At 39.7% G+C, this 19,426-nt stretch overlaps 1 protein-coding gene across 1 annotated transcript in view; it reads right to left on the bottom strand.

The window, feature by feature from the left end:
* Positions 1-19,426, bottom strand: part of ANTXR2 (ANTXR cell adhesion molecule 2) — a 123,574-nt gene that overhangs the window by 83,562 nt on the left and 20,586 nt on the right. Inside the window, exons 8-10 of the mRNA XM_067297454.1 lie at positions 9,062-9,122; positions 7,445-7,540; positions 2,837-2,906 (exon numbers count right to left, since the gene is read on the bottom strand). Coding sequence (XP_067153555.1) covers positions 2,837-2,906; positions 7,445-7,540; positions 9,062-9,122 — 227 coding nt within the window. The remainder of the gene's footprint in view (positions 1-2,836; positions 2,907-7,444; positions 7,541-9,061; positions 9,123-19,426) is intronic.

Below are 19,426 nucleotides of genomic sequence, written 5' to 3'. Positions count from 1 at the left end.
CTTCCCACAGATTATATGATGGGACTTTTCCATTCGGTGTTCTTCTAGAGTCCAATTTTTATAATCCATAGCTAACTCATGTAGGAATCCCAAGTAATTCTCATCTGTTAGCAAACCAGGGTTCTTTTACAGGAGCAAATCTGGTAAACAATGTCATTTTGCATCCTGGAAGAGCCATGATGCGAAGGTATTTCAAAGGGCACAAGCAGCAGCAGCATGTTGTCACCTTATGTAAGGGTTCCATGTCAATTAGCTATATGGTACTATGAGAAACAGGCTTTGAAAAGAAGGCTTAGTTATAAATCTGGGGATGGTATTATGGAGGCTTCCAAGCAAGTGCAGCCAGCAACTGGAAACAAAGTGGAAGCACGCCATGGCATCAGGCCAGGAGACCAGGGGTTTACCAAGGAAACATCTTGGCTACTTTGGCATCTTGCCTATTCCACATAGGTTTTATTGTTCTGCATTTGAAAACTGCAAATTCATCAGTCTAAGTGTCTCATACTACAGAAATATAATTAAACCTGTTACATGAGTCTTTCCCATTCACCCAGAAACCAAGCTGTATGTTTAGGAGCCACAAAGCTAACTTGGCTTTTCTGTTGTACTTAATTCCACTAAAAAGAGCACTAGAAAAAGAGCAGATCGGTTGTTGCTACATTAGCAACTAATATTAGCTCCACTACATGAGGAATTACTGGGAGGTATCCAGCAATAGTCTGAGTTGTGCCAATGGGAAGTCAAGAGTTCAACTATGTACATATCTTTCATAGCTGTCAGTCTTCTGCATAGCAAACTGTTTATCTCTGGGCCAAAGCTGTAACTGATTCAATATAGGGTTATGGAACTATGTTTTACATAATTGTAACTTTTGAAAAATGTTTTGGTGTAAACCTGTACAACTGAACACGCATTGTTTATGCATTCTTTCCTACAAACACTGCTGAGAATTGCGCTGTAATTAGGTGCTTGATCTGGACTGCAATTACAGTATGGTGCGTTGTCTATTTCAAAAACACTTCAAAGGCCAAACAAGCACCTTGCAGAACAAGAGAATACAGCATGTTCAAATAATTTGCACTGCGTTTAATCCATATCAATATTCTTGTATTTTGCATTCATTTGACAGGATATGCTATCTACATATTCTCAAACTAACAGGGTGTGAAAAGCACTTACAGGTTCAGGTGTTGGGGTGTTTAAAACTGGGCCTAATTTGCTGCTGTGCTTTTTCTGTTTTAAGGTCATGTAACTCCACTGAAATATTTGGCATGGAGAGGCAGGTTCTTAACCTGACGGATTTACGTCTTCCTGATGACAAAATTAGTTCTCTTACAGCTGCACATGGTGCTGATTTGCTTTAGCTAAGACAGCAGTTAGTTACAGCTGTTTTGTTGTACAGTTGGCACACAACCACATGCAGCCTAGCTCAACTGAAATTAGTAAAACTGTCCTGTGTAATATAATAGCAAAATAGTGCTGACCAACTGCTCTTGCACATAGGACAAGATCAACGTTTTGCCTAGCTATTTGAAAGGCGACTTCCTTATCAGGAAAACACAACAGAATTAAACTCGTCCCCTCCCTCTGCTCTCCAGCATAACTCTCCTCCATGCTTGTTTTTCCTGCACTGCCATAAAACAGTGCTCACTCCCCAGAGATGAGCTTTGGCTGGTGCAGAGAGGCTGTGATGTCAGGCATTAACTGCAGCTCATCTGCAGTGATTCACCCCACTCTTCCGCTGGGGTTATTCGTTTAAATTTGTTGGGTGTTTTTTTTTTTTCTTCCACTGCTTTCCAACTTTTCTCCTCCAGTTGCCATTTAATGCACAAAACAGATGTGCATTTGGGGTTTTGCTATCAGTCTTCTAGCAACTGAGGTTGTTGAGTCTTACTTAACTCAGGAAAGTAATTCTACTCAAAAAATTGTCTAGGCAATGTGCTTAGTTCTTAAACTGTTAAGAACTGTCACAGTAAAATGACAGTGCAAATCTGCAGTGAACTGCTGTGCTTCCTAGTGCATTAGTATCAAAATCGCATCCCAAATGATTTTCCCTGTTTTGCAAGTATCTCTTCTCAAAGAACAGTCTCAAAGCCTTCTCTCTCCTACAGGGCTCAAGTCTGACATGCAGTTTTCTGACTTCTGATTAGCTTAGAATTTCTATGTCATGTTACAGTCTCATAAATTTAAAAAATGAAGTTTAAGTTGCAGTGATTCTAAAAGTCTAGGGCATGTCTGAATTTGAGAACAGGAAGGAAGAATTAGTTCTCAAAAGGCCAGAAGTAATCTGTAGCCAGAGCTGGTGACACTTAGAATAAGGCTAGAACTGCAGTTTAGCCACAATGTTGTTATGAGATTGCTGCAGTTGTTAAATTGGTGCCTCATTTTATCACTACGTGTTGAGCAGTGGTACACATCTTGACACATAATTTTAATAATAGCTTGTAAGTGTCAGTGATAATGTAACGTGTTTAACAATGAGTCTAAAGATGATCCAGAAGAGAGCATATTATGCCCAGTTACAACATAGCTAATCTGCATAAAACTTATGACAAGCCAGACCTTTTCAGTGTTTAATAAACTGGCTGAATATTCATTATTAAGGCACTGTCCAAATTGGTTTGGTCACAGACGACTATTTAAAGCCCATTCCAAAACTGGCAAATACACGATGGAAATAAAACAAGAATGAGGAGAAAACAAAAAACAAAAACAAACCACCCTCCATAAAAAAAACCAAAAAACTGCCTCTAGCCAAAACCCCACATGATTAGTGTCAGCAAAAATGGGTCCAATTCTATCAAAATACAGGATGACATTTATTTTAAGTACTTACTGGCCGCTTCTATATAGGATTGGTGCAGGACAGAGCAAAAACCTTGGTTCCACCTTTTTTGGTTTTTCATCTGAAAAACAAATCACATGAGCTTAATAAATTGTGCCGCTTAGAAGAGATGATGGGTGAACCTTCCATAATGTCCTTTCCCTTTTCACAGCATGCTGGCTATTGGTTTGGCTATGTCCTGCACTTGCAAGCAAGGAAGGGCCTTAAGTCAGGAAATTTTTTTTTCTTTTTAAAGCCATATCTTGTCAAGGGAACATACAAGCCCACAGTATGTAATATGAGCACACATCACCTTGATTAAATTCACGCATTTCAGCTCAACCTCTCCCAGAGAGTGATGTTTGCCTAGAATCAAGGCCTTTCTAAAAAGATTGAGAACATTATTAGGGAACTCCTAATATTTGCAAGATGAAGGTTTGTTTCTAATTAGGTCCATTCCCATGTATTGCATCCAATGACCATTATATCAGTTGTGAGTGTGGGGTTGATTTCTCTGGTGTTTCTCATGCTTTAGGGTCTCTAAATACTTCTAAACCTCAGCTGCTTATAAAGTAACTATTTGTAGATCAATGTGTCTGGCAGAGCACTCTTTTCCCGCAACTGTGAGAAGGAGCGAAGGCAAAAAAGTCTCTCCTCCTCCTCACTGGATGACAGAATACAGCAGTAGCCTTTCACTGTAACCTTTATATGAAGAGTCTTCCTGAAGGAGATGAAGGGGTCAAACAAGAATAATGCTGTTTGTACTCGGTGCCTACAGTATTTGCTGAAGGGAGCTGTTTTATCTTGTGTGTTTGGTAAGCTGGGAAGGATTCTGTTCCTGTGGGCAGAATCATCTTCTGAACTTCCCCTGGGATAGTACTGTTAATTGCTGTACTGGAGCTGCCCTTGCAAGCATAGACTATTTCCTGACTGGGGGGTGGATAAACGATCTGCAAGATAAACTTGGAGATGACTCTATCCTGCATTTAGGGGAAAAGCAGATATACAAATAGTTCAGGAGCAGCAGGGGGAGGAGCTGTTAGCATAAATGAACCTTTCCTTTCTTATGTGCTATAATCTGCACCAACTGCTTGGCCTAGATTTGGGGCTAGTTGTGAGATGGGGAAGAGGGATTAGCACATTGCCATATGTTTTTGTCTTAATGGTACGTTTCATAGATGATTTTTCTATCCCACAGCTACATTTGGCAGGTTTCCTTTCTAGCATTTGGTAATGGTTCTTTATAAATGCAGAAAGAGAAATATGCCAAATCGATCTTTTAAAACCAGAAGCACCAACAAAATGACTGTTTGCTCTGAGGATGATCTTAAAGTGGAGCCCAGGTTATCAGTAAGGAGAAATATATGTAACAGGTACATACTCATGCGAGTGTCCTCCTCCATTAAGCTCCAAAATAGTGAGGTTCCACTGATAGCAGGTTGGTTTTTTGTACAAGAAAATACAATAGCATGGGGAAAATGCTCCTTTTCTTAGGGCCATTTCTTTCCTCCTGCTATTACGGGGAGAGTCCTTCCTACCTTTTTGTCAGTCCTAGATCTACTATTCTCCTCTAGGTCTCCTCTGAAACAAAACTGCTTGGCGCACAGCACAGAGCTGTAGAAAAGGAGCTGGCACATCAGGGGGAAGGATCACACAAAATTTCCCTATTTATTCCCTAAACATTTGATGTAGGCCGTTGCTCAAGACAAGAACCTGGGTGGGCTGGGGAAGGCCTTTGGCAAGACCCCATAAAGCAGATTGTGTTGTTATGCTGCAACATATAATAAATACATCACTATGCCATTCCTCTCCCTTCTTGTGCTTTAGCACACCCTTTCCTGAAGCCAAGAAAAGAAAAAGCAGCCCAGAGATGTAGCTGGAAATTCTCACATCAGATGCTTGCAAGAATTTGGGGGCTTCATTCTGTCCAAGTATAGTTATTTCTACTAAGGCAATGCAGATGTAAAATATTCTTCATACATACTCTGTTCTGGTACAAATGGCTATGCAATCATGGAATCAGAAAAAGCAGAAGGCACTTCAGAAGGTCATTTAAAGAAGGAAACACTTGAGACATTCTTCAGTAGCATTCACCTAAGCTGCTGTTAAAAGCCTTTTAGGTAACCAATTGCATGCCTTATGTATTGTTACAGTGAGACCCATTTTCCTAATATTTAACATGGATCGCTTGCAGAATTTTAAGGCCATTACCTCTTGTTCTCTTTCCAGTGGATTTGGAGAGCCAAATTCTTACCTTCATCCCAAAAGCTAGCCCATATTAAAATTGTTAACATCTACCATTTTTTTCTGTGAATGTAATGAACCTAATCTTTTATCATTCCCTCAGTTTGCTCTGGACCTCCGCTCACCCTTGCCAGCTTCCTTTGGACTCTCTGCACAGGGGGTTCACCCTCCCACCTGCAACATGCAGCAGCACATCAGAATCCAAGTACCTAGGGACTATTGCTGGCAGCACAGCCAGCCCCTAATTCTAGCAGCACCACAATCTACCAGTCGTTAGGTACTGTAAACCTATTTGGTGCATACTGGTAGCATTGCTACTAAGTATGCCAAAACTGTTAATACAGTAACAACTCCCAGCAGGACAGGGGAGGCGGAAATTTATGAGGTTTATGGAAGATGGCTGAGCCCACCCCAATTCTCATATTCTGTAGGTCCTTATCTCCACCAATACCTTACTGCCTTCCATCAGAAGATTCTCAACACTACAAACATAACTATATTGACGCAAGCCTCAAAACACTCTTGTGAAGAAGGTAAGTGCTATTATTTTCATTTTACAGATAGACAAACTGGGGTGTAAAGAAGTGAACTGCTCATGGTAAATGGCAAGTCAGGAGCAAAGCACAACTAGAACTGAAAAATACAGATGACTTAAAAAGCAGCCCCCTAAATTCAAATTTAAGTTCCGATTATCCTTAAGTCACGTTTTGGAGGTTTCAAATATTTGTCCAAAACAGTGTGGAATTAATTTTCTTCACCTGGAACTAAACCAGTCTGTTTCCCTACATCTCCAAGTAAGGAAGGTACACCAGGATAATATATAATGATAAGAATTACTTTGCCAGATAGCAAATTCTAGCTCTATAAAGGTAATTTATGCAACAAGTGCAAATAAGCATGCTAGTTTAATATAGGAAACAAAGATGACATTTTTAATTGAGAATGAACGGAAATTTATATAGGTAGACTTTATTTACACAAGTTGCCTTTATCCACAGCAGCTGTGCTACTCCGTTATTCTTTCAAGCTGTTCTAGGAGATCTTTAACAGGCAGGAGAGACTGGCAACACTTTCAAAGTATATATTATATCCAGAATAAGGAATAAAATGTACTGGAAATATATTCAATAGGGTAGGAATTTAAGACAAGCTAATATAAAAATCAGACATTAGATAGCAAAAAAACAATTTTTTTTATATATGTCCACTTTTGGTCATTTTCCAGTCTGGCTTGCTTGTAAGGTATAGTGCTTAAAGCAAGAAGTTGGATGTAAACCCACTAGCTGTCCACTTTAGTTTCTGAATATCAAAAAAGGCAGAGGTTCCCACTAATGGCAATTTCTCCACCATCCTTACCCTTGTGCCAACTCAGGGAACATGAAAATGAAAATCTCTGTCAGGAAACTCATTTAATCAGATATCTGACTTTGCAGAAAAGAAAAGGTTTCATTCTCTCTCTACCAGTGTTAGTTTTCCTCTCTAACTTGTGCAGTCTTCTACTAGGACTAAATTTCCCAGTGACATAGATGTTATAACAGAGGAAAATCTAAGGATTGTAATATCCGGCCAAGAGTGAGCGCTAATAAAAAACAAACACTGGAAAGTAGACATTTTTTCTCTAGGAAACAGATAAAGCTACGAGGAAAGTTTCATGCTGTCTGAAACTAAATTCTTCTCTATGCGGGGAACTAGTCCGGCTCGGGATGTGGCTGCAGTGAGACCTTCTCCTGGAGGGAAATGCTGTTTGAGATACTGGGCTGATGAACAAGCTCAACATGTAAGGACAAAATAGTACCAATTGCTCTGACTTGACCTTATTCTTTCCACACTGTTGTAGAAGCCCCAAGAAGTGGACTCCATGTCACGGAGGGGCATCTGCAGCTTGCAAAGCCCCTGAAACCAACAGCCCAATGGCTATGCATCTGCTATACCGGATAGGATGGGCAGAGATGCTCCAAGATACCAAGGTAAGTGCATGTTGGAAAGATTGCCTTTTGGAATGAAGATGAGGGCCCATGCCTTTCTACAGTAAGGGGACACTTGGTTAGTGCACTCTGTGGTCATGCTTTTTCATAGGCAAACATCTGCTCATTTTAAGGTAAGAAAGTAGACTTATCACCAATTTGTTTCACACAGTCAGCTGGGCAGCCAAACACCAGTCACAATTCACAGCTAATGGCCACTGGCAGCAAATTCAAACCACTGAGCTAGATGCAAGAGTGTTCACATCACATTATTAATCCTCAAAGCTTTCATGTTTCTCTTTCTTCCATGCTTTTCTCTTTAGATTTTAATTAAATGAGGTAAAAAGAAGGGGGGGGGGGAAGCACTTAGGAGGAAATATAAAGGCAGATGGTCTCAAATTTCAATACTTACGAATGGTAGTTCCATTCACGTGATAGGTACAAGTAATACCATCAAGTCTCCTGGCAAGGGTTAAGCCACTTCCTCTAAGAACAACTTGGAACTCCTCTGGAGAGAAAAACAAACAACCCCCCACCAAATCACCAGTCTTTAGTACTTTGTAATAAGGACTGAATTCAGACAAAGCAAATTTCAGTGTAGCCATCAATAGCTCAAACACAACATAGTTATGCTTCAGACATTCTCAGGACACTTTTTTAATGTGTCTCTTGGTACCTCACTCTTCAGTTAGATCACCAAAGGAAAAATAAAGAATTGTTCCCCAATCTTTATCATTCACAGTAGCCCTACTGGAAGGAAGTCTATTCTGACTAGCAACCAGAGATGAGCAAGTAAAGTCCTTGGGGCTCAGCTGCACAAGTAACAAACAGTTTCTCAGTGAAAATTCTGATAAATAAGGAATCTGGGTCTCATAAAAAGATTCTCAAGACTTGGATCAGGTTCACTTAAAACTCCAGATATGAAGTCTTTCTGTGGAGTGTTATTTCTCTGGAAGCTGCCTATGGGTCATGCTATTATTTGTGAGATTTACAGAGGAGGAGTGAAAAGAGTTTGTTTATAAAGCCACTGGTTTGATTGAAATGACCATGTCTTCACAGAAACATCAAAATAAGTAGATTTTGCAACTACCTTATTTTGATTGGTTTCAAAGTATGTGTGGATTGTGAAATCCTGGAGGGAAGACAAGCACTTGTACGTTTGTGCACTTCTACTTAAATATATTAACACTTGCAGCACAAAAATGCAGATTTCTGCTTTCAGTATCATGCTAAAATAAGTCAAATGCTTTACTTCTCACATGACAGATTCAGGGCACTACAAAAACTATTATGAGTTTATATGAACGTACATTATCAGGATTTCCAAAATTTAACTCAGTGGCAGTATATAAATTTGTATGCAAGTATCACGTGGTATGTATCATTGCTTTGAATGCAAGGACAACAGCTTTTTTTTACTTTCCAGTCTCTTTGTGAAGGAAAATGGCATGTTACAATTTTGGTTTCCTTTGATCATTTCCATAACTTCTCATTAGTTGGGAGCCCACTGTTAAGAGGGAATTAGACTTTATAGCCTCTTTCACAAAACACAACAAATACCAGATAAGCAGTTTCAGGACAAGTTTTAACCTTTGAAAAAAGTATGCAGGCCATTGAGAAGCTAGAAAGTTTACCTTCTGGGAGGGAGGGGGCTGTTCTAGAAAGGTTTCTGTAAGTTTGAATTTCTCTCACGTTTCTCTTAGGCAAAAGAATACATGCAAAAAACAGGTAGTGAGGAGTACTCTTAAATCAAATGACCATACGCGACTAATGCGACAGTGGGAGGCAAGTGTCTGTCCCAAACTTTTACATGTACTAGCAATTATAAAAGGAGGCCCAGGAAGACAGCTCCTCCAAGGAGCAAAATGAGTAAACATAGAAGGATCTGATCTTTCTTAAAAATTCCCTTAGGATTTTTAAAGATTTTTTTTTTCTTTCTAGATGACCTGTAGAGTGTTCTTGTTTGGGTAGAATGTAGAAATCAACAGTCCTATATTTGAGTATTATTTTTCCAAGTCTGAAAACTTACCTCCCACACAGACACTGGATGGTTCCAAATATAAAATCTCAGTGCATGATTGCTTCAAAACCTATTGCAAAGAAAGGAACAAAGAAATAGGTTTCAGAATGCTATTTAAGTGGGAAATGTTATTTTAAAACAAATGCTTGTACCCAGAGGATGCACATGCACATCTACTATTTCATGTGCATGTGGCTGACTTAGTAGGACATTGTCTTGATCGTGTAAAACTTCTGCACGCCTGCACGGTCAAATTTCCTAAGGGTTCATAAGACTTGAACTGGTTTATTAAACCTGGGACACCCTTCAAAACAATACTAACGTCTGGTTTTGGCCTTGGAATTTCTGTCTAGTTCCCTAACCTAATTTTCCATGGAACTCAGTCTTAATGTTTCAGCCAAAAGTTAGTCACAAGGAGCCTGATCCAAAATCCAGTCAAGCTAAAGGGAGTCTTCCAACAATCTCTGGGTCAGGCCAAGTGCAGATTATTCCAAGTGCTGGCATCCTGCCCCATGTAAAGAAGAGCAGAAATGCACCACGCTCTTGAGCGTACTGCATTCTGTGGGGTGGTTTTTTTACTGCTGTACCAGTCCACCTGCTTTGCTACTCTAACCAGTTAGACAATGTTCTTCCAAAAGGCACCAAGGTCTTCATTGCTGCAGACCACTTGACCATTTTCTATGGTGCTTTGCAGGAGGAATGAATCAAGTATGTCTGGCCACCTTCATTGCAACTGTTGCTGCAATCATGAGCCCATCCTCTCCTCCCACTGATGGGATCTTAACCCTATACTAGCACCCCATCTCCTATTTGCTATTGCTGTCTAGGAAGGAGCTGTGATTTGTTACCAACATGTTTTTCCCTTTCTGTACAAGCAGGTAAGAGGACTTCTGCTAACTGAGGGGGAACAAGTCACCTGAAGCTCATAGGATCAAACACATATAAACAATCCACAATTACGCTTCCTTCTACCTTCAAATGATAATGTGTGATTTTTTCCAAAAATTTTTAATGACCTCTTGCACGCAAAAAGCTTTCATATTGTATTTGTATAGCTTTGCCTGTACTAAGTGGTATATTCTTTAACAGGCATTCACATATAACACTCTGTGGAATCATTCAAGGTCTGTGTTGTCATGTGCACAGAATGTCCTGTTACTGTCCCCTCACTATTGCCATTTGCTAAACTGTGCCTGTTCCTGAGCTGGCCTAAGTATGAGTAAATGTAAATCCATCTTACTCCTACCTCCTTTTTTTTCCCCCTTTAGAAGCTGTTTTTATTATGCTATCCTGTTTGCTGGTTCTATTGCTACATATCCAGACCCAGTGCAAACAGTACCGTATCTGTCACTACACACATTTCATAAAATTGCCAGGCTTTGAGAAGATAAAAACTGCCTGTCTCATTTAACACTTTCCATATCACCTGCCTCTCCACAAAGTTTTGTGCAGATTCTCTGTACTGCTTTGAATACCAGCTTATAAGCATTAAGTCATATCTAAAAATCTGAGGTCTCTCAGACACATATATTTGGATGGGACACAGCAATGGAGATCTTTGGAAAGAATGTAGTTTTCTGAAGTTCAGTGGAACTCAACCAGTTTATATTAGCTGAAGAGTTCATCTCTTTTTTCCAAAAAAGGACTTGGCTTTTGATTCCTATTTCAGTGTAAGGAGAAGAACTGTAACAGTTTATTTTAGAAAAATAATAAGATAACATTTTGTACAGGTAAAATAAAGACAGAATAAAGCAGATGATTCTTTTTTTACTGTAAAAACATTGTTCTGTTTTTTTTCCTCTGAGGACAGTCACATGAACAGTCCATTTTAAGTCAATGAGACTACAGCCTTGCTTTAAAATGAAGTACAGGTCTCAGTTGGCAGAATCAAGGCCCACTAGAATTCAATAGTATTTTACATCAGAGTAGCACTAGAGCTACAGGAAGCACCTCTCCTATCCCCATTTGTCCACCAGGTGATAAATGAGGGCCATACTAAGAATTTGTGGGAAGAAAACAATGGCAGCATATTTAACTTCTCTTCTCTTCTTTGAAAGTAGTGTTTTTGTTACTCAACCATATTTGATAGTGCTCTTCTGACATCATACTTCCAGATCAACACAAAACAGGAACATAGCCTATTTGGACATGCCTAATTCTCTCTGGATTTAAGAAGGACCTGCTAAAACAGAACAACTCCTACTGCAATAAAATATGGTTTGGAATAAGTGATCAGAATTCATGAACAAAAGTGAATTTTAAGAGTTCAGGATACCCTGATTTCCTCCACGGCACCATGGATTTCACATGTCTACATGAAGATGTGCTACTCAGGTATGATGACAGAAAGCAGGAAAATATTGTCTTTTAATACTGTCCTTAGAAATAATAAATTGCTTTGACACTAATTTTCCATCACTCCAAATATTGCCGTTCCTCCCTTGGCTTGAGAAAGCCCTACTCTTCAAAGATACTAAATCTCTTGGCAAGGGTGAGAATCTCAGACTATTATTTTCAGCGAAACAAAGCTTAAATTGTTTTAAAAATGCATAAGGATACTGAAATTTGTTTTTCTAAGATATTCTACCTATTTCTTTTCCACCCTTCAAAAAAGTCAGTTGTTGATAGTCTCTACCTTAAGAAAAGGATACTGCTATAGAAATCTGCCTTATCCCTGAAAATCCTTCCCTGCAGCAACAGTCATCAAGTAACCCTAAGAAACAGATATAACAAAAACAGAAATACATTATCAAGACTCAAACTGAATCATGAGGAACTGGCCTAAAAGCATGCAGGTTACTCTTTTTTTCCTCCACCTTTAACTTCTGCGTTCTCCTCTTCTCAACACTCCCTCAAAGCAACATTTAAACAATATATATGACCAAATTTTCCATTACAGAAGACAGGAAAATCAGGAACAGCATTCATGAAAAAGGTCAAGTCTTATTAATTGTACCAGGCCCTATCAGTTTTGAATGATCTGGCTGACAAGGATAAGGTATTCAGCAGTCACACTGGAAAACCTGAAAATATTTTCAAAGGCAGCAATCTATGCTTGTTCTTTCACATGGGGGAGAGGAGAACATATTTTCACATCTTAAAAGGATGTATAGAAACTTGTGACCTTTCTTTACTCTCTTCTTTCTCTGGCTCACACTCTTTTCTATCTGTTTTAATCTTCTTTTCTCACTCTTTCCATGCAAGCTGTTCCTTACAAGCTAACACAGTGCACTCCAATAAACAGCTCATTTCTTCAGGAAGAAGGATGTGAAGGCAACTTGGCCATTTTGCATCAAGATCCATGTTCTATTATTAAATATACTTTCATATCCCTAGACCAGGGGCCATTCCTGTACCACCCTTTTTAGGAGCCTTCTGGAATGCTCTTTCAACAACAGCTGATGAGAGATTTTGAAAAGCACGTATAATTGTCTAACTTTTCTCCTTTGCAAGACAATTGATGTCTTAGTGTAGAGTTCAAAGGGAGAAGCAGTGGGCTTACACACAGTATGTGGGAGTTCTCACCTACCGCTGAAATCTAGTATTCTTGCCACCTCTTCTGCAGCCAAAGAGGAGAGATGATAGGACCAGTCTCAACAACAAACAGCCTTCAATGGTGCTTTCTCATTTTTGCATGTTACAGAAGTACATCTGAACAATGACAATATACAAACCAAAGCATGCATATGATTTCATCCCCCTCCCCTCCTTTTCTTTTTAATTTTAAAACTAACTTTGAATTATCTTGCTATGGATGTAATATCAGCAACATTTAAATGAAACTTAAGAGCTGTGACTAAATTCCCTCTTTCCCAGCTCATGACAATGAAAGAGAACGCTTTGGCATTGCAAGTTCAGCATTTACATACCTACTGCCCACAAGTAAAGTTGAAATAATTACTATATAAGGCCATCCTTGAATAGGATAGTTAAGTACTCTGCTGACATATAATAAATTCAAATAAGACTATAAACTTCCCTAGTATAACAGCATGCAGGGGAGAGATTCAAAGAGCTGATGTCATCTCTTTCATTTCCAGAGTTCCATGCCAAATATAGGGCTCTGTTCTCCCAGGCTTGGAAAGGCTTTCCTTCCAGGCACTTCCCTGCATGCTAAGTTCCCCAGAAAAAACATTTCCCCACAAGCCAGTGTAGAACAGAACTGCAACCTGTTAGCCTGTGCCCTGCCTTCCTTCAACCTTGGAAATGGAGAACTGTGGAAGACCTACAGAGTGGTTCCTCCAGGTCTGAGAAAGAACCATGCTATAGAACTGGTTACCCCCGCTGGAAACACACAGTGGCTTATCTCCACAGAGTGGAGAAGCTCATGGACACCATCAAAAACACAGGTAGGGGCTTGCCATTTTAACTCTAGTTTGGAAACACGTGTAGCTGCTGAAAAAAAAACAGAAAGCAATACTTCTGCTCTTCAGGATGATTGATCTCTTGTCATGCTTAAAGAAAATGGGACATTAAGTTCAGGCCCCAAATGTCTTCTTGCTCAGCAATAGCAACAAAAACAACAGACTACTGAGAAAAACTCATTCTGTAGTTCCTCATATACAGAGTTTGTGCCACATCACTGCCATATTGCAGCTGCAGCAGACAAACATCTCAGTAAGATCCAAAAAAAAGGGACGGTGTTATGCTATATTTTCTATAAACACTTATTACAAAAGCTACCTCAACAACAAGCAGCATAAACGCATCTTACACTTTGTGCTGCAGACACAGCACAGCAAAGCTTCTGAGGGACAGTTAAAGGCAAAAGAGCCTTTGAGGCTTTTAGTGAAATCACATCTTATGGCCATTAAGTAAATGGACACTGTACAGAGAATTTCCATAGCATTTATCAGTAATGCAAGTTAATTATTTCAGAATACTTCAGACAGCAGAGGTTATCAGAATAAAGGCATCTAAGATATCCCATGGGCACTCAAAACCAAATTCATCCTTGATGTAAACTCGCTAATGTACACTGGGACTGAATTTGGCTAAACAAGCTCTCCTTTTCTGAAAGGGTCATGTGTAAATCAGCTGTTGGACTGCCCAATTCTGTCTGTCAGCCAGCTATTACATTCCTTGGCTGCACATAGAATTTTAAGCATATGAATGTGTTGTCGAATATGGTGGGATGAGATCTTGGCTTAAAGACAAGAGAGTTAAAGACATGCCTTGCTGGATCAACGCTTTGATGTCCCACACAGAAAGTTAGCTTCAGCTGCCATCCATAATAGCTTTGTCGTATCAGGTGTACACACGGCTTTCAGAGGCTTTGTCTTTTCAAGTAGTTTCTACGTACTCCACTGTCACTACCAAACCCTGTTTACTGGTTCATTAAGGACACTTTAGCACACAGCAATTAGAACTGGAACAGTTTAGCTTCTCAAACAGCAAACTGGCATTCAGGTTTTCACTTCAAGTTCCATATTTTGTGATTGTCTCTTATCTTCATCTGTTAAGCTATTTCAGAGGTCTACAGGCCACAGACTGTTTTGTGTTCAAGGGTAGTTTAATCTTCTTCAGGCAAAAACAAGTGCACAAGTAAATTTTTACATAAAACTTTTGTAGAAAGTTCAGCCACTATGTCAACCCTTCAGTTTGGGACCACTTTTCATCTGATGAATTTCTCTCTGAGCAACCTGGTTGTTAATCAGTATTTACAAGCCGTGTCTGTGGCATGCATTTCTATGTGCTTCCTGCTAGAAGGTTCCTGTAGGCTCACATAAACTTCAAAATTCACTTCATAAATAAGCAAAGCAGTTCAGAATTTATGTCATTAATGAAATATTTAATTCAATTATTAGAGGTGTTTTACTGAAATGTTGTCAGTTTCTGACCTGTAGGTGTCTGAATTGAAAAACAGAATCATGTTTTGCTAAAATTATTTAAGCTGCAAAAACAATACACCTACACAAATAATTACATTAGCACAGAAAAAGCAGATGTCCTTGCAATAAATTAGAAAAAAAGGCGGCCAAACAACAGGATGAAATAAGGCTCGTCAATGCTTATAGTCTTTGCAAACTCCACCTCTTTTATTAATTTAGCCTTCTTACAGATCTTGCCCCTGCTTTATACAAACACTTCTTCCTTTAAAAGACTTGCCCTCTGCATTTTCCAATGTCTCTTTAACTTGTCACATCTGGAGCTCAGCTCTGCTTTGACTTGCTTTTCACTCTTGCTACTGCCTCTTAAAGGTTCTCAGAATTTAAATAGTGAAATGGTACAGCTCCTGCAGCTTTGTAAGTATTATGACTACCATATACCCAGAACATACTGTGGAACAGAGCTGCACCATGCGGTACAGTATTACACGCAGGCTAAAACAACAACTTTCCCTTCCAGCACTTCAATGAATTTCACGTTCCAAGATCTTGTGAGAACAATGCACTAGTAGCAAGCCATGAGCAACCCAACTGTACATTGACAATTAACAAAATACGTTAAGTGTCAATGCATTTCACAGCATCATTTGATTTTGCTTAGCCCTAGTACGCAGTTCAAAAGGTTTTGGCAGCAATCAGCACCATAAATCATAACTCTCATGGCATCTGTTCCTCCCCAGAATTGTATGCTGAGTTCAGGATTTGGGCAGGCCAGCAGCACAGCTGGATTCTTTATTGAACCACCATATCAATTTTCAAGCCTAGCTACTGTTCTGAAACTGTAAAATGATATGGATGTGTGAGGTATTTGCTTCCTGATTAAGAGATAGGTCTAACTGTGAACAACTGTAGAAAGACAGCTCTTGGACACTTTTTGGTCACACACAGCACACTGATACTTTCGAACAACAAAGGATTTGCAGAATCACTAGTGGTCTTTACTCCCCAGTTCTAATTCAAACATGCACCTCTGTTTTCATCACCGCTCTTTGGAAGCCATTCTCAGATCACGCTGGCTTGACTCTTCACAGAGGAAGGCAATACGGTTCCATTAACACAACTGTGTTTTTATTATAACAAATGCATCTAACTTGCTATTTCCAGAACCAATTTTTAAAGACGCAAAAATGTTCAACTGTTAAAAGTAACCTTATTTGCTATACTCATGTATGGCAGGCTATATGAAAGATACACTGGCAGTGCAATATAATCACTTTCGCAGTCACTGTGCAAAAATGTATTTACAGCAGGATTAATTCCTGCTCATTGCACTCTGAGCTTGTGAGCCTCGAGCACTGCCTGTTCATACTCCGCCAGCCGGTTATGTGTACGCTTACTGCAAAATGTGTCCTGCATGGTTCAGAAACATGGCAAAACAGCACAAAAATGCTAATTTACCAGCAAACTCAAAACAGTGGCTTTTCTAAGATCTCAACCTCCCTTTTTTTCCTCTCTCCCCTCCAAATGTGGAGTCCATCATTTTCTCTAGGGATCCTATAAACACAACACCTAGTGAGCAAACTATAACTATGAGGAAAGATGACCTAGGAACCATGGCAAACTGCAAACAAAATTAAAACTGGAGAAGCCATGTTCACAGTTTGACATGCAGAGAAGATGTGCTTTTCCTAACATACCATACCAAGCACATTTCTCAGTTAACTGTGACACACCTACATCAGGAAGAGATGCATTTCCCTCAGATCCCCCCTCAAGCAAGACAGAGTGGTAGATAGATGCAAGTCAGCCCACCTACAACACCTGCAATTGTTACTGCAGAACATGGATATTTGGATAAAATGTACAGAAAGGAGGGGAACAGGAAAGGAAAGGAAGATGGCATACACCACTGCTAACTTGCAAAATGCATCTGAAAGGGACCAGGATGGCAATACAGCACTAAAAATCAGCCTTAGCATTACTAGTCTCAGCTGGAGCAGTGCATGGGGATAAGGCCTCTTTTGCTTGTCAGCCCTAATAGCCAGGTTCTGTTGGTTGCTTCCTGATTAGGGACTGCCTACACCTTTTGTCTCCCCTTGAGTGCCAATCAGGGAGTGCCACACACCTATGCAACCGGTGCTTGGGGAGCAGCTATGTAAGTGGTAGGCAGGGGGCAAAGTCCTCTAAGTACAAAAGCAGTAAGCATACAGATACTAGCTGTGGTAATGAAACACTGTTCAGGGCTGTGTGCAACTGCCTAGAGCTGCAGAACAAAGCTCTTGAGCTAGTCTCTTCACTGGTAAGTTATTACCTTCTTGAGCTTCTTCCCAGCTTGAAGCTGTAAAAATCCTCAGAAAAATTCCTAACAAAAACAGTGTTGTACTATCGTTTGGGTCAGGCATTTCCAGCTAGGCTGGGCTAATGGCCTGTCTGGTTAGAGGGAGTCAAGCCAAACCAATTGCAACTGAGTTCACACAGGTGCTTAGTTCAGTTCCTAAAAGCATTTTTGTTTCATTTGCTCTGATTGGCTGCATTAGGACTGGCCTTACCCCATGTTTCCGTGTGTGTTTTTTTTTTTTCCTTTCTCTGTGAGTCACTGAAAGTGTTACTGGCAACTTTGATTTTTTCCTTTTTTTTTTTTCCTTTGCTGAACTTAAAGTTTCTTTCCACTACTCCAGAGGCAGTAAAAAGAAAATGAAACTCAAGCAGAAGGTATTAAGCTGGAGCAATGGTCTACTTTGCTACATCTCTTCTTCTGGAGGCTGAAATGCTGACTGAATATAGATAAGTATTTTTTTTTATATTAAGTTGAGTGAATCTTACAGTATGCAAAATGAGCATAAGTGAAGGCAGGAGAGTGGTGAAAAATTCAGGTTCCACTGTGTGCAGGTTTCACTATAAGTTTCTCTCTTCAGGTTTCTGCTTCCTTAAACTGAAAGGGAGTTGTGCATTCTTATACCATGGTGAAGTTAGGCTTCAAAGACAGAGATCTGGAGTAGCTCACAAGAGTAAATGAATATAAGTGGACCCCTTGACCTAACAGATTATATTCCAGTAGCCTTTACTATGCTCAAAATCTGTAAGTCAGAGGCACCTGCTTTAAGTTTTATAGTGTATCTTAGCCTCTAGACAGGCTGGTTTCTCCTGAAAACAACTACCAGTTAAATTCCTAAACTCAATTGCTTGCTCCCAGAGTAGCATCTTTCTTACGTTCTTTCAGAGAGTGTTTTTGCAAGAATGTGGACCTTGTATGTATGTGATTTAAAAACAGTTAGGAACAATAAAAAATAATGATATGCATGATGAAATTCCATACAATGCCTATGGGACAGTCCTGCATCAGGTGCCCTTACTGTATTAAAGGAAGCCCTAGCATTTCCCACTTTTTTGCAGTGCAAATCCGTGGGGAAAGCAATTAGTCGAAAGGACCCCCTCACACTAGAAGAAAGACATTCAATCCAAGATAACTTGGAATGAAGCAAATGCTTTCGTAGGAAACAATTTTGACGATGCTCTCCAACAAGGCTGTGTCAAAGCAACTGCAGCAGTTACGTACGTAATGGGATCTACTTTAAACTGCTGCCAAACATCTGTGCTCTCAGCTACAACGCGCTGTCAGTGTCAGCCTACTTCCTGCCATGGCTCAGCCTTGCCTTAGACAAAGAGCAACAGGAAGGGGGGGCAGGGAGGCTGCTATCCTGTCCCCCCTCTAAAAGACAAAAATCCATGAGACATATGGTCTTGCATAAAATAACTATCAGAGAGAAGCCTGGTACAGTGTCAGGTTAGTGAGAATATTCTAATTATACAATATCTAAGCAGTGCCTCATTTGCAGTCACTGAGTAAACCAAATGTAGATGACAAAACTGCGGGTCACAAGAGATGCGTATTTTAACAGCATTGCAACCTTTACCCCAAAACTACTAAAAACAACCCTAAACCCATTACTTATCAAATAATGTAAATAAGGATCAAGACGAACTGTTACTTTCCATAACAAGAAAAAAGTTGCTTGGGCTTTTTTCTTATTAGTAAGGAAAATCTGGCTCGGAAGAACTTATCACTAAGGAAACACTAAATAGATTTCTGTTGGACTTGTGAATGCTTCATTTTAAGGGAGTTTACTGTATCACTTATGTAACAGAACTGATAGCCATGCAGGGATAGCTGACAAGTCAAATCCAAATCACAAGGCACATGCATGCCCAGAAGAATGGGAAGCATGTCAGTTATGTTGCTGGCTTATCAAGCTCTTGGTTCTCCAGTAGAAAATTATATGGTTTGTAATATGTCAGAGAATGTCAAATTAAGGGCTGTACAACAGTGAAGGGTAAAGCAGAAAGCATTCTATTCCAGGCCATTGAGTCTCTTTAACAACTACATGCAGTAATTCCCAAAGCTATCTACTCAGTCTCAATCACGTGGAAAACATAGCACAACGTTAGGTCTGAACCTTGCACCAAGTGCAGCTTGAATATTAGACCATCGAAGTGGATTAAAGAAGATGACTGATTTAATCAGAATAATTCTTTTAATGATAACTTG

The sequence above is a fragment of the Apteryx mantelli genome, chromosome 5, assembly GCF_036417845.1.
Source record: "Apteryx mantelli isolate bAptMan1 chromosome 5, bAptMan1.hap1, whole genome shotgun sequence".
In the NCBI taxonomy this organism is placed as follows: Eukaryota; Metazoa; Chordata; class Aves; order Apterygiformes; family Apterygidae; genus Apteryx; species Apteryx mantelli.
This window is presented reverse-complemented; position numbering and strand designations above follow the sequence as displayed.